This window comes from Aphelocoma coerulescens, unplaced genomic scaffold (genome assembly GCF_041296385.1).
Source record: "Aphelocoma coerulescens isolate FSJ_1873_10779 unplaced genomic scaffold, UR_Acoe_1.0 HiC_scaffold_58, whole genome shotgun sequence".
NCBI classification, from domain to species: Eukaryota; Metazoa; Chordata; class Aves; order Passeriformes; family Corvidae; genus Aphelocoma; species Aphelocoma coerulescens.
The window spans coordinates 2,772,085-2,787,617 of record NW_027183927.1 but is presented as its reverse complement, the minus strand read 5'-3'; the positions used below and the strand labels follow the sequence as shown (position 1 = coordinate 2,787,617).

The 15,533-nt window shown below is 53.9% G+C and overlaps 1 protein-coding gene and 1 long non-coding RNA gene across 2 annotated transcripts; both read left to right on the top strand.

Annotated features, from left to right (window-relative positions):
• The first annotated feature begins 1,798 nt into the window (after positions 1–1,798).
• On the top strand, positions 1,799–3,037 carry LOC138101948 (uncharacterized). Its single transcript, XR_011147288.1, has 3 exons — positions 1,799–1,878; positions 2,329–2,436; positions 2,965–3,037. It is a non-coding gene; the product is annotated as an uncharacterized lncRNA (long non-coding RNA).
• Positions 3,038–7,599: 4,562 nt separating this feature from the next.
• LOC138101956 (EF-hand and coiled-coil domain-containing protein 1-like) lies at positions 7,600–10,559 on the top strand. Its single transcript, XM_068999699.1, is given in 3 exon segments — positions 7,600–7,922; positions 7,924–8,254; positions 10,149–10,559. Coding segments are annotated over 3 exon segments (1,050 nt in total). The 5' UTR covers positions 7,600–7,614.
• The last annotated feature ends 4,974 nt before the right edge of the window (positions 10,560–15,533 follow it).

The window sequence follows — 15,533 nt, the reverse complement described above, 5'->3', positions numbered from 1 at the left end:
TTCCTGGGTTGGGGATCCAGAGCTGGATGCAGTACTCCCGGTGGGGTCTCACCAGAGCAGAGGAGTGGAATCACCTCCTTCAACCTGCTGGGCACACTCCTTTGGGTGCATCCCAGGATAAGGCTGGCAGTGCACATGGCCAGCTCACATCCAGCCTCTCATCCAACAGCACCCCCAAGTCCTGCTCAGCAGCGCTGCTCTCCATCTCTTCGTCCCCCAGCCTGTGAGATCAGCTGGGCTGGGACTGTGTCACACCCCTTGGACAGAGCTGCTGTACAGGATGGGCTCCCGCCCCAGGAAGGAAAATTCCTGAGGTCGATCCCCACACAACTCCACCCTGGCTGTGAGGTCACAGCAGGCTCTGAGGTCACAGAGGTCCCAGAGCCCTGCGGTTGCACAGCACCACAGCGACCGAGCAGTCCGGCGTTGACCACAGCTGTTGCGGCAGCGGCGGCGGCGGCAGCGGTGCTGACCTTGGGACAGCAGCGTCAGGACTGTGGTGGCTGCGAGAGCGGCGGGACTGGCTGAGGGCAAGGCACCATGGCCCTTGCTCTGCGCCTCTTGCTCCTGCTCCTGCTGGCAGTGGCCCTGCCTGCCAGGGCTGCCCAGGCTGCTCCGATGCCAGCGCGCGGAGCAGGTGAGCCGGCGGCCGGGCTCCCCTTTCCCGGGACAGCGCTCCCTTCTCCCCAGGAAGCGTGGGGGAGGGTTTTCCCCAGGGCTGTAGGGAGGGCTTCTGTGGTGGGAGTGAGAGAGCCCTGAGGGGCCCTGGGCTGCTCCAGCCGCCCCACCAGGGATGTTTCCCAGGGCCTGCAAAGAGGGAGGAGAGGCACCAGGAGCCAGCCCAGAGCTCCCCAGGCCCCTCTGCAGCTTTGGCCATGTCCGTTGGCATCTGGCTCCCACGGCCTTACCCAACCCCCTTGCAGTGCCCAGTTCCCTAAGGCAGAAGGGGATCCCAGCACACCATGGAATGCTTCTGATCTCTGCTCCCTTCTAGACTGGGATCAGGACATGGAATATCTGGAAGCCCTCCTGGATGACGGTTTGAAGACCTCGGCACATGCTGGAGGCAAGTTCTCAATGTCCCTTTTTAGTGACACAACGATCAGCGTCACTGTGGCAAGAGCTCACTCATGTGCCACTCTCCTTAACATCATCTCAAGGCTGAAGGATTCTGGAGACCTTGCCCTGCTCCCTTCTCGAGCCCTGAGTGATCCCACAGGGTCGTTGTCGGGGGAGGAAGGAGCATTTAGCTGTCAGTCTTCTTCCCGTGTGCAATGCCAGTTGCTCCTTGCGTGTGCTCTGTGCAGCCACGGAGAAGAGTAGAGAGGGAAGGGGCCGGGCCCAGGGCTGTGCCCCGGGGCGCTGTGCCCGGCGTGGCTCCTCTGCCGGCCCCAGGGAGCCTGAGGATGTCGAACAGTGCCAGGGAAACTGTTCTGTCCTGACTTTCTTTGCAGCTGAACCTGTTGGTGAAGCAGCTTCCCAGCCCATGTCCACGACTGAGCCTCTGGGGGATGGTGAGGGTAGGTCAAGACCTTTTCCCCGGGTGAGCTGCCAGCTCACAGCCCAAAGTTGACCAGTGGGGCAGAAACGACAGAAGCTTCTCTGGCTGTTGAGGTACAGGTGTGTCTGCAGGGAGGACTTCTCCAGCTCCTTTGCTGGCTCCTGCACGCAAGCCTGACTCCCATCGCAGGGGTGAGTAGTGAGTCCCTGCTGACCCCACAGGCTGAGCACTGGTTTTGTGGGATCCACTCCTAGGAAACTGAACTACTTTCTCTTAAGGTCCTCCGAGAAGGAGGAACAAACCTACAAGAGTCAAGAAGTCCCTGGAGAAATCCAAACACAAGGTCCAGTTGCTGAGTGATCTGGAGAGACGGCGTGGTGGGTGCATTTCCCTCAGTCTTCTCCTGAGCCTCAGCAGCCGGGGGCTGTCGCTGCACATCTGCACACGCCGTGCCCGGCACAGGGGAAGGGATCCATCGCAGCCTCGCGGCCCCGCTGCTGCTTTCACGCCCTGCAGGGCTGTTTCCCAGCCTGGCCTGGCTGCAGCTCCTCCCCAGCCTCTGCAGGAAGGCATTTGGCATCAGCTGACAGGGTGCCCAAACTGCACCACGGGCCATGCACACCCTGAGATCCCCTGCAGTTTCCTGGTCTCTGGGTAGATCAGGAGTGGAGGCTCTTTGGAGGAGGGAGGGCCCTGGCCCAGCCCCAAGAGCCTGGGCATTTTCCTGATCCTGATCCATGTCTTTGACCAGTATTGCCTCCTGAAGATGCCACCTCCCCATGGGGAATGGTTCCACCTGACCCAGCTGTCCCTCTTCCTTTCTCCAGAGATGGAAGCAGAGGCTGTGCTGAAGGCGGCATTTCCCGGAGGAAGCAGTGGCTCATTGGCAGCCTCTGCTGCAGGAAGGGAGGCCATGCCAGGCACAGTCACAGGAGGTAATTGCTGAGCCTCTGGGCCTCAGCCCTGCTGAGGCTTGAGCTGCCATCTCTGCTGCTGGGCAGTGCGGGCACAGCCCGGGCAAGAGCAGCACAGCACAGAGGAATTCTCCCGAGCAGGCTCAGGGCACGCGGGTACTGAGCAGTCCTGCTGGGCTCCCTCCGTGGGAGACACGTCCCGAAACCTGGGAGCGGCTGCAAGGGGTGCCCATGGTGGGGAAAGGGCAGAGGGGCAGAGCAGGGCTGCTGTGTGTCCTGACAGGGCCTGGCTCTGTCCCCTTGGGCTGTGGGAGCTGTCCCAGCAGAGGGAGGGAGGGGCAGTTGTGGCCCTGCCTGCTGCAGATTTCCCAGGGCTGTAGGGAGGGTTTCCATTGTGCAGAGCTCCGCAGGCCCCTCTGCAGCTTTGGCCATGTCCATTGGCATCTGTCTCCCACGGCCTTACCCAACCCCCTTGCAGTGCCCAGTTCCCTAAGGCAGAAGGGGATCCCAGCACACCATGGAATGCTTCTGATCTCTGCTCCCTTCTAGACTGGGATCAGGACATGGAATATCTGGAAGCCCTCCTGGATGACGGTTTGAAGACCTCGGCACATGCTGGAGGCAAGTTCTCAATGTCCCTTTTTAGTGACACAATGATCAGCGTCACTGTGGCAAGAGCTCACTCATGTGCCACTCTCCTTAACATCATCTCAAGGCTGAAGGATTCTGGAGACCTTGCCCTGCTCCCTTCTCGAGCCCTGAGTGATCCCACAGGGTCGTTGTCGGGGGAGGAAGGAGCATTTAGCTGTCAGTCTTCTTCCCGTGTGCAATGCCAGTTGCTCCTTGCGTGTGCTCTGTGCAGCCACGGAGAAGAGCAGAGAGGGAAGGGGCCGGGCCCAGGGCTGTGCCCCGGGGCTGTGCCCGGCGCGGCTCCTCTGCCGGCCCCAGGGAGCCGGAGCTGCTGCCGCTGCCAAGCCCTGGCCCCGGCTGAGTTTAGAGCTGCCGGCAGCTCCAGGGAGTGCTTTCTGCCCTGACTGCCCTGCAAGGGGCTCCTTCCTTCCCAGCGTGGGGCCACTGCAGGCACGGGCTCCCTCTGCCCGTGCTCCTGAGTGGAAGGCAGAGATGAGGGAGTGCCGTGGAGGGCACCAGTCACCCAGGTGCACCCACTGCCACTCCGGCCCGAAAGAGAAATGGAATTACTTTCCATTAAGGTCCTCCGAGAGGGAAGAACCAAGACATTGAAGACAAGAAATCCCTGGAGGCATCCGAACTTCTGGACCAGATGCTGAGTGATCTGGAGAGACGGCGTGGTGGGTGCATTTCCCTCAGTCTTCTCCTGAGCCTCAGCAGCCGGGGGCTGTCGCTGCACATCTGCACACGCCGTGCCCGGCACAGGGGAAGGGATCCATCGCAGCCTCGCGGCCCCGCTGCTGCTTTCACGCCCTGCAGGGCTGTTTCCCAGCCTGGCCTGGCTGCAGCTCCTCCCCAGCCTCTGCAGGAAGGCATTTGGCATCAGCTGACAGGGTGCCCAAACTGCACCACGGGCCATGCACACCCTGAGATCCCCTGCAATTTCCCGGTCTCCGGGTAGATCAGGAGGGGCAGCAGTTTGGAGGAGGGAGTGCCCGGGATCAGCTCCAAGAGGCTGGGCATTTTCCTGATCCTGATCCATGTCTTTGACCAGTATTGCCTCCTGAAGATGCCACCTCCCCATGGGGAACAGTTCCATCTGACCCAGCTGTCCCTTTTCCTTTCTCAAGGGATGGACCAAATGGCCATGGAGGAGACAGCGCTTCCCGGAGAAAGCAGGGGCTCATTGTCAGCCCCTGCTGCAGGAAAGGAGGAGCTGCCAGCCACGGGCACAGGCCCAGGAGGTAATTGCTGTGCCGGGCTCAGTCGGGCTCAGCCCTCGGCGGGGCTGTGTGGCAGCAGCTCTTCCCCCAGGGCCCGCCCTTGCAGGGCCCGGCAGCAGCCAAAGCTGGAGGCGCCTTGGCTTCGAGGCCTCTGGAGCTCGTTCCGCAGCCCCTGGCAAACAGGACTCGTGCACCAAGGTCCCTCCCGCTGCAGCCACCTCCCGGAGCTGGCCCTGAGTGCCCAGAGGCCCCAGGCACAGGAGCAGCTCCAAGCGGGAGCCCTGCCGCAAGCCCAGGGCCAGAGCCAGCCCTGGCTGCCACACTGGGCAGGGCTGCTGTGTGTCCTGCCAGGGCCTGGCTCTGTCCCCCTGGGCTGCGGGAGCTGTCGCGGGGCAGGGAGGGTTGTGGTGGCAGCTGCTGCTGCAGGGATGGCTTTGGCCCGTGTCCCTCCAAGGAGCCCCTGCCCGAGCAGCTGCGCTGCCCCTGGGCTCTCCTCCCGGCCCTCTGGGCTTTGTTGGTGGCACAGCCTGGGCCCAGGGGCGGCAAGGGGCCTGCAGGCCCCAGCTCTGGGGAAACAGAGAACGTCCTGGCCGTATCCAACGTGCTGCCAGCTCAGCAGTGGTGCAGAGCACGGGCTCACGCTCCCCATTGCTCCCGCAGATGTGCTTGGCAAGTCAGGCACAAATGCCCAGGATACATCGAGCAGCCCGAGAGTTTTCTGCCCCCAGGATGTGCGCAAGTCCTGCATGGTAGGCACAGTAGTGACGCTGATCACTGTGCCATTTTCCATGGTCCTGTGCTATGTCGGGTTCCGGTGGTGGAAGCGCAAGGAACAGTAAGTTGTTGATCTCCATCCCCCAGCTTCCTTTAAAGGCTGCTTGTAGACAGGAAACATTCCCAAGGAGGCTGCTGTGGAGTTGTGGCGAGGCCATGGTTGTGCACACAACTCTGCTGAGGGTTCTGCTGCTGTCCAATGCTTTAATTGGCCTCTTAATGGCTGGGCCTTGTCCTGGAGAGCCCGCTCGGGCTGCAGCCAGTGCTGGCTCCCACAGAGGCTGCCTGGCCAAGAGCAGCCCCAAGAGCACCAGGCAGGGGCAAAGCAAGGCGGGGAGGAGAAAGAGCAGGGCCGAGATTGCCCTTGAAAGGCAGACGCTCTCTGGGGCCCGCTCCTGGCCAGGGACCCTGCCCAGAGCCATCCCCGGCATGCTGGGGCCTCGAGGGGCAGCTGTCCACCTGGGCCAAGGTGTGCCAGCAGCTGCAGCCGTGCCGGGGAGCCTTGCCAGCTCTGGGCCCCGCTGGGAGGAGGGTCCCTGTGTGCCAGGTGCAGCTGGGGGCCTCAGACACCTCCTCTCTCCACAGTCGCCCTGCTCCAGCTCCAGCGTCCCAGCCAGGAAGGCCCGGCTCACCCTCGCCTCCAGGGAGCTCCAAGACCGTCCATTTTGACAGCTCTCAGACATGGCCTCGGCAGCAGCCGCAGTCACCCAGAAAAGCAGAGCACCAGCACTCTCTGCCTCCCCCACGCCCCCCCCGCCCAGCTGTGAAGCAGAAGCCCCCCGAGATCCCCCCACCTCCTCCCCTCCCGAGCCAGCCACCCTGGTCCTCCAGGTAGGACTGAAACTGGACCAGCCAGAACAGGGCTTGGGCTACCAACAGCTTGGGGCATCTGCTAGAGTCAGTTCTCTGACTGTTGTACCTACAACAGGAAGGGCTGAAGACACTTCCTGTGCCCTGTCTCATCCTTTGCTGCTTTGATTTTCATGCAGCTGAATGCTGGCTGAATCTCTTCGAAGAACTTTATTTGCAATAGCACTGCCTGTTTTACCCCACCTGTAAGCAGAAAAAAAATAAAAAATTCTTCAGTTTAGACTTCATTTCTCGTGTGGTTGGGCCACTCAAATTTTGAGCAATTAATTTTCGATGGCGCCTCTTCCCTTTTCCTTACTAGCTAAAAAAAGTTCATCTGGACACAAAAATCACCAGAATTCCTGAGATTTACCTCAAAGCCCAGAGGACAATCTAGCACAGAATATTCTTCCTGTGTACTGCACAACAAGAAATATTCTGAGGAAATAGTGTGGCAGCTGAGGCTCATGGAACTCCCAGAATACTGAGCCTGCAGAGGAGGCAAAGAGCCCTGGCAGTGGCTGAGAGGACTTCTCCTCTGCAGGCTCCTCTGAAAGTGTGTCACTTCAGGAGGGAAAGCTTTTAAACCTTTCCCTTACCTTCCTGCTGGGCTAAAATGTACAGCTCATCCTGAGAAAATACTAAGCTACAAAAAAGTCTCCATTCCTCAACAATAGCTACTCAGGTGCTCAATTTATCTTAAAGAGCAAAGCCAAATGTGATCAGATGAATCATCAAAGCCTATTTGCAGAGAAACCCCACCACATGTGAGCAAACATTTATTAGTGTCAGTTCACTCAAAAGAAACCCAGGCCTGTATTAACAGTGTTTCAAATGAACTTGAATTCTCTTTCCTCACGTATCAGCGGGATTGGTTTTCTCCTTTTTTTGTCCTAGGGAGAATCTTAGAATTATTTACTCTTGACAGGACTCCTTGGATGGTCCCCAGACCTGGCCCATGCCTTGCCTGGGCTGTTAATGCAGCCTCTTAGCACCACATGACTTTGCCACCCTGCTCAGACCTTGGGCGTGGCTGGTGCCACGGCCCCCTCTGGTGCCACGGTTCCCTCTGGCTCGTGGTGTGTCCCTGCTGCTGGAGGAGCCCTGCTCGTGCTGCTCCCTGCGTTCAACAGCGCCGGTCCTACTCCCCAGCCAAAGAGAGACTAAAATCACTGCTTTGGGCAGCTCAGCATTTGAACAGGTTTAGCACTTATTCATCTCTATCACAGACAATTTAAAACCCACATACCTACACCATAAAGTCACCTCATCTACAGAGGTAAGGAAGCCTGAGCGAACAGAAGGTCGACTTTCAGGCGCATTGGGTTTTTAATTTCGTGGAAGCACTCACTTGTTCACAAGCCTCACTTGTCAAACTGGATTGTGAGATGCTATTGTCTTGCTGCTGTTAAAGAGGAAGCAGGGAGAAATTACTTAAGAAATCAGAAACAAGCTTGGGGCGCAGGCTTGGCACACAAACCAAGCAGGGTGGCACCTGCCCGCTTTGCCTGAATCCCTTTTCCTGACGGACAAAGGGGATCGCGACTCCGCTGTGGGGCGAGCCGGGCACTCCGTGAGCAGCGCTGGAGCAGCGCCGGGGCAGCGGCGGCCCTGCCCCGCCCGTCCCGCCCATCCCATCCCGTCCCGCCGCGGGCCAGGGCTGAGCTCTGGGGCCGGTGGGCGCTCGGGATGGTCGGGCAGCTCCGCGGGACGGGCGGGTGCAATGGAGCCGCCTGAGGGCTGGGACCCCTACGGGTGGCCGACCCGGCGCACGCAGTGGCTGGTCAGCGCCCTCGCCTACCACTACGGGCTGGACCGCGGCGTGGAGAACGAGATTGTCGTGCTGGCCACCGGCCTGGACCAGTACCGGCAGGAGATCTTCCACCACCTGGACTGCGCCGGGGCGGGCCGCATCCCCGGCGAGGACTTGCACTCGCTGTGCCAGGTGCTGGGGCTGGAGGAGGCGGCGGACCCCGAGGAGTGCGCGGGGCTGTGGGACGGGCTCTCGGCCGAGCTCACCTTCCGCCAGTTCCGCGCGGCTCTGCGGCCACTTCAGCACCCGCGCGGGTGGTGCGGGGCCGCGGCTGCCGCTGGGCCGGGAGAGCGAGCACATTGAGACCCAGATCCGCCTGCGCAGCCCCCGCCGCCGCCGCGCCGACCCCGCCGGCCGCGGAGCCGCGGGCAGTGCCGAGCGGCGGCCGCCGGGGCCCTGCTCCCGAGAGTGCTACGAGGAGATCGTGGCGCTGGAGCAGGCCGAGGACCGCATGGCCAAGCTGGAAGAGGAGAACGGCAGCCTGCGGGAGCTGGTGGAGGACACGCGGGCCGCCCTGCAGAGCAGCGACGCGCGGTGCCTGGCGCTGCAGGTGAGTCCGGGGCGGCTTCTGCACCGGCCTCCCGGAGGCGGCTCGGGTGGCCCCGAGTGCTTCAGGAAAGATGCTGCTCTCGGAAAGTCAGTGTTAAAAACCCCTCCACCTCCAGACTGAGACCCAAGTTGCTCGTTCATCCTCGGCATTAACTTTTTAGCAAAGTTTAGTTGCAGGGAGGCTTTAAGGAGAAACTTATCTTCACCAGTGTGCCATTTGATGTAGCTATGGGACAGGCTGATGAGCACTCTGTTAAAAGTGTAGGGGAGTTCAGCTTAACAAACCCAAGTGTACAATGCTGCTGCTTCTATTGCACTTTCAGTCAGGATGTGCTGATACCAAATACTGGATATGCACCACTGCAGGCTTTTTCCTGAAGTGGGAAAGAACTTCTGGAGTCTTACCCGTATGAGCACGTACAGTGCCTCAGTCATAAGTGCCTCAGAAACCTTAGAAGTACATTTTCTTCAGAGCGTGGTCACAAGATTTCAGTTCTGTGGGCAGGCTGATGAACAGTCTTGGGCTCCTCTGCAGAGCCCCATTAATTCTGGGGCTGGTTTCTGTTGGTTCTGCTGTACTGGCTCGAGTGAAACACATACACACTTAACAGCAGTTAAATTACTCTGCCATGAAATAGCGTGGGACAGGCAGGGCAGTGAAGGGCAGCATGGACCAGTTGTTCTGGCAGGTCTGATCAGGTCTGATTTGATACTAACACAGGACTCACAGAACTGCTCCATGTGTGACACTGCCACTTGCCTTCGCTGGCTGCTCCTCTTCTCAACGTCCATCATGGCAGGTCAAAGCCACTTTTACCATTTTCATCTGAAAAGGGAAAGGAAATCTGAAGCAAACATGAAGTCATGAGTCTGAGGCCCCAGGAAGAATAAAAACGACAAAGAGGAGAGCTCCAGAACACCCCCCAGCTGCTCCCTGCTCTCTTCTTCTGAACACAACTTCATGGGAAATATCTTTTTCAGCACACTACTTGACTTCTGAGTACAGACCACAGTAATGACATTAAAGCTATACAGAAACTTGTGCAATAACATAATAGTGAGTAGTTTGAATACTCTATGTATAGTTAGGTATTAAAAACTACTTTCCAGAGATCTTTTCCTTGTCTCTGTGTTTGGCAAAGGTCAAGTAGCTTTAGTGTGGGAGTGTGTTGGGTTTGGTTTGGTCTGGGTCTCCCCTATGGTTTTGTACTTTTTTATGATCCCAGTTGGCGCCCTCCCTATTTTATTCAAATTACCCTATGTGGCAGCATTGTCTCCTCCCAGGGCTCTGCCAGTCACCCCGACACCCCTCCCATGCTTCTGGAAAGTTCTGGTCTGGGGGCCCGGTGATTGGTCCTGGGAAGGGAGTCCCTCCCTTCTTTTCATACGGTTGGTTCCTGTTTGTGTCCTTTACCTTGTTTGCCACACCTTTCCCTTCCCTGATTGGTTGTTCTGTAATCCCTCCCTTGTAACCGCCCCTCCATAAAATCCCTCGCACAAGCCCTCCAGGCTGCTCACTGCTGGGCACCCCTGGTAGGTGAGGTCTCCCGTTCGGGGGCCCAGTAAACCTGCTGGATTTAACCCAACGCTGAGCCTGCCCCTTTCTTCCACCACCTGCCTCCATTGCCGCCGTCCTGTGGAAGGACCCACGAGCCAGACCTCCGGTCCCTCTGATACCAGAGGCTGGCCCCCGCAGCCTGCTGCGTCCAGAGCTGACCGGGCTGAGTGGGAACTGCTCCAAGGGGACGCAGAGGCACTTTAGCTGCTGATCAACTGTATGTGATTCAAAAAAAACCCCAACAAAGCACAATCCAGCCATTTTCAGTCTTTATTAAAATGTCAGTTGCTTTAAAACACATCAATTTCTCCCTGCTTTCTGCTCCTGGTCATTACAGGTGGGACTGCGGAAGAGCCATGCCAGCCATAAAGAGGAGGGAACCTGTTTCGTAGGGAGTAAGAGACCATCAACACAGAAGCACTCCCAGACCAAGTGCCTCCAAAGTGTCCTGAAGGAAATGGAGCTCATCCGGAGCTCCAGGGATGGGCAGATTGAAGAAGCATTCAAGTTCAATCAGGAGCTGGAGAGGGAGCTGAAGAGCTCTCAGGAAGCTCTGGTCAGCCTGGAAGACTGCAACCGTAACCTGAAGAGGGAGCAGGCGGAGACAAGGAGGAAGGTGGAAGAGGCCAGACACGCCGTCCTCAACAGTCTTGGCAAAGTGAAGGAGCTGGAAGAGAAAGCTAAGGAGGTGCCACATCTGCAAATACACGTTCAGCAGCTGGAATCACAACTGCAGCACTACAGGTAGGTTGGAGTCCGTCAAAAAGCGCCTATAAAGTCACAGTGTTGGGACACAAGTCAGTCTGAGAATCTCTGGTTGTGGTTTATTAAACGTCTCCAAATACATCTTGTAAAATCTAGCCAGAGAGAAATTAGAAGCTGCTTGTCCATTTTATTGGGTTTCCTCTTACGGATCCCTATCCCTAAGAGAACTGGGAGCATTCAGTGGAAGGTAGGCCAAGGAAGGGTGGTGATCTACAGAGAGCTGAAGTTACTCCTCAAACACACAGCAACAGAACTCAGCATGGCAGTGCTTCCAGAAAGCCCCAAAACAAATTCCTGACAGTCCTTCAGAAACCATTTCCAACACACTTATTTTGTCCACTGCATTTCCTGGTCATTAGGTCCCATCCCAAGCCAGCTGCAATCAGATGGCTGACACTCCATTTCATAAGAAAGTTCTTCAACATGTCCTAGGAACTGGGGAAAAGTACACAAGGACAACTTCTGGCCAGTGGTTTTAAACTCTGCTGTGACTTCATTGCTTCCTCACTGGCAGAATAGGTAATACTGAAGAGAGACAAGCCGAAATGTTCCTAAACCCACAAAATAATATAGTGGGAATCTCAAACAAAGAATACATTACTCAACTAAACCCCGCTTTTGTAACAGCATAAACAAATCTTTCCAGAAGCCAGAAAGTTGGTCATGAATTGAATAGTTCACTGCCTTTGTTGCTTTTTATCTCAAATGAAACTTGGACTCATAGATGGTTATGAAGTGTTCGGCATTTCTGCCCAAGTTTAAGACTGACCTGTGGCATAAAATCTAGTTTATGTTCTCACTGACCCAAAGCAAAACCAGTATTTATGGATATATTTTTACCTGCACTACTAAATCTAGTATTTTAATGAATTGCCTTGTCATAGGTTAGCAAACATAGTCCCGGAAGGGATGTCCTTGCCAAGGGGTGCTTACAGCTTCCTCTGGGACCTGACAGAACCTATCAGCTGGTTTGAATATGTTTGAATATGGACAATTCTTTAAGCCACTTAAAGTTGTGACCGCCTCTGTGATCCACACTTAAGAACAGACAAACTCCCCCCCCCAAGCTCTCTCTCGTTTCCGGCGCTGGCACAGGTGGCTGCGGGCCCCGTGTGGGGGCCAGCGGGCCAGGCCACGGCCATCGTGGTAGCCATGGGCCTGTTCCAGCCATGGAACCCCCCCCCCCCACTGCCTTGCCATGGGCAGCCGGAGCGGCTTGGCTCTCCCCCCTCTCCACTGTGATAAGAAAAATTCAACATTCCAGCTGCAAAGCTGCAAGGCCGAGGTGAGATTAACCCTTTTATTGCTGTGAAGAGCTGAAAACCTGAGGGAAGAGAGAGAGGAGATGCTTAAAGCTGAAATTCTGTTGTGAAGCTATGATCTATCAGAGTATCCCGTTGTAATTCCATGAAGATATGGGGGGTGGAGTGTTCAACTCGTGAGCAATAGGCAGATGCTGCCACAGCTGTAATTTCATGAGAAGTTTGGACAGGGAGAGATGAACCAGATGAGGACTTTTGCTCCAAATGGGAAAGGAGAAAACCTCAGTTCCTAGAGATGCTCCCAGAGATAGTCCTAAAGATGAAGATGAGGAAGACCCTTTGCTCCCAGGGAAGGAGAAGGGCCTCTGTTTCTTTGTTTCTGAACGGCTCAACCTTAAAATTGTACCCCAAAAAACTTCAAGAGTGGACCCTCGAAAGCAGTTGCGGAAAAAGCTGCAAGTCCGGGGAAGGGACTCACATGTGAGCAGAGAGACTCCTCTTCCTAAATGGACTGAACAATATTTGGAAGTGGGTGGCTGTCTCGTTGTGATAATGTGTTCATAGCATGAGCAAGCAGAGACTTCTCTTTCTAAATGGACTGAACAAGGTTATTATAGAAGTGGTAACAGACTGAACATCTGAAGGGTTGTCTTTTTATATTGTCAGTGGGAGAAGGGAGGAAGGTGGGGGGACGAGCAGAGTTCTGAAGGTGGTATAAAGTTGTTTTTTTTCCTTTTCTTCTTTTAGGTCTGTTAATAAACTTCTTTATATCCTTTCAAGTTGGTGCCTGCTTTGCATTTCTCCTAATTCTTATCTCACAGAAGATAAACAGTAATGAGTATTTTAGCCCAAACCACTACATGCCTCTTCTGAACTCCTTGTCTCTTCCTAAACTTACACTTCCTCTGTTTGCTTATAAGAAGAATTCATAGTGAGTTCTTTGTGGCATCATAGCTCTTGTACTGTTTTATGAAGTGAGGAAATTCTAAAAATAACCATTTTATCCAGTGTCTTTCTGTGAGCATTGTGTATGTTAATACTTGCATGGTTGCAGAAGATCAAAGAAGATAAAAGCATTTCTTTAAACATCTATAGGATTTAAAAAGCAGCGCGAGGGCACGTAATGTTCGAGATGACTGTCAGGGGTCTCTGGATGAATGATACAACTCCTGGTGCTAAAAGGGATCCCACAACTTGTCAGGTCTATCATGTCCTCCTTGGCACGAGCACCAGAGATTTACTATGAGCTCTTGTCCTGTGGAATTGCTTTTCCAAAATATGATGAAAGGATAAAAAAGATCACCTGGAAACGGGTAGAGGTGAATGAGTTAAAGGCAGTAAGGAATGTCCACTGGCCTCGCAGAGCAGGGACTTTACGGGTTACATCAAAACCAAGAGTGTGAGTTTCAAAATGTAAATTACATGTTCCTTGTGAGATAACCTTCATGTGTAATACTTATTTTTAAATTGCATGCTAATTTAAAGTGACTGTCAAGCTCAGGAATGGTGCTGAACTGACCATTTGGGAACTACACCCCTTTTTTAGCCCCCTGGCACATTTAGCAGAAGCCCATGCTTTGAGATTCCCTGTTGGCCATAAAGCACCTCCCACTCCCCATCCACGTAAAACAGCTCTTGCTGTAAACAGTTTAACTCAGAGATGCATAATGGTAACTGGGACTTGCATGCCTGTGGTCATATTCCACAGCATATGGAATGCCATCATTCCACACATTCCCCGGGGTGGCACCAAGGTGCCCAAACTGGCAGAAAATAGTCAATCAGCAGTGCAGAGCTGTGTGTTAGGGTGGGGAAGGGGTTCAGCAGCAGCATGGCTGGCTCTGCCCCACACAGCCTGGCCTGTCCCAGCTTGTCCCGCTCCTTTGCTTGCTCACACTGGTGCTAAGGCAGCACAAACTCCTCCTGCTCAGGGAAATTCACCTTCTCCTGATGTGCAGGAGTCCACATCCACGGCTGTAGCTCGGGTGAGGTGCTGGGAGTGCTTGGTGAGGGGAAGAGATGGCTTGGCTGAGGTGTGGAGAGGGAGGGACAGCTGGGAACCCAGCGGGTTCTGACTGTCACTTGCCAAGGGTGTCACTTGTCCTGTTAGTTCAAGTCAGTCTGTGTTTCAGTCACTACTCCAGTGAGCAGTTTTCTCCCTTGCCAGGTGCCACACAGAGTTTGTGAGCAGGATCTGGGCTTGGCAAGAGCTAGTGCTGCAAGGTAGTGGTGGAGAGAAACGGGGGGGATTTGGGTGTTCTGCAGAAAGCATTCACAACTGCAGATATGTCTCCCAAGAATTCACCTTAAGTGGCTTGGTGAGCCACAGCTTTCCTCCAGCTGAAGTCACATTTCTTCCAGAGAGGATCATCTTCAAGAGTGAGTCCGATCTAGGAGCTTTACACACTGCTCCTGTTTATAGTTTCATATTTATAAAGGAAATGATTTCTTCTTTTAGGTTCAGACTTTAAAAGCTCTTTCAGCATCTAAATCCCTCTTCTAGACCTCCATCTGATACCTACTTGCTCTCATTTAGATCTGGAATTACAACCATGACCTTAAGTTATAATCCCTAATGCAGGAAACAACACAGTTTGCATTTCTTCAGGAAAGTGTTTAAGTACCTGCAAGTGATTACATGTTGTCCTTAATTGGAGTATGTAATTATAATCACCTATTCCTGATTTCGTATTCCAGATTCATATTCCTGTGAATCTGTATGGCTTAAACATGAACTTCTTCTGAGTGCCAGGGTTTGAAATGTCCCTGTCACAGCGTTAGGTTCCTAACCCAGCCTAGCTGACCCAACAGTTCATAGTTCTTGTCTTCAGGTGCACATCCAAATCTTCCTACTCTAATGAGTGTGTCAGGTTTCTGTCCCCTTTCCTCCCCATGAGACATCGGGACTGTCTTTCAGCTTTTATTTTTTAATCCCTGTCAAGTTAGTGAGTCAGCTGAACTTTAAAGGTAAATTTCAATAAATTTCTTACTGAAAAGCTTGAGTTCAGAGGAAAAAGACATCACAAGAAATTATGTATTTATCATTGGTATTATATAAAAAGTGTGTCATTCCCAGGGCCTGATTACAGGAGAGTTTAGGAAGTCAAGCAAATCCCATTTTTCTGCAGTGCTGCCCTGGGAGGTATTCCCAGAGGACAAATCATTAACCACTATTCCCTAAACTCCCTTTTTTCCCCCACTAAGTTTTGCTCCAGCACAAGGTGACACCATCCATGTATTCTAATATCGTCCTATGATTTCTAAGTATTGTTTGTAAAAATACCACACATTAAAATGTTACTACAGTAAAAATGTCCCATCTGCTGCTTCTTTTTATCCATTGAGCCATTTGCCCTGTCAGAAAAGGAGATTAGATTGGTTGGACATGAATTGTTCTTGCCAAATAGAAGTTGGCTCTGTTTTCTGTACTACACTGGAGGTGGCTTAGAAATTGATTACTTAATAATATTCTTTTTCTCTTAGCATTGGAGGGAACAGAACAATTTAACAAGGATTTTTTTTTTTTGATCCCAGTGTAACAAAAAGAAAGGTCATCTAGAATCGAAATAAACTTCGGAATAGAGAATGTTCACAGAGGGTTTATGTTGCTGCATTAGTCAGCAGCACAGTAATTACATAGGTCAGTGAAGGGGGTCATAAAATACCAAAAATGCTTCCCATGTGCATGATCTGTC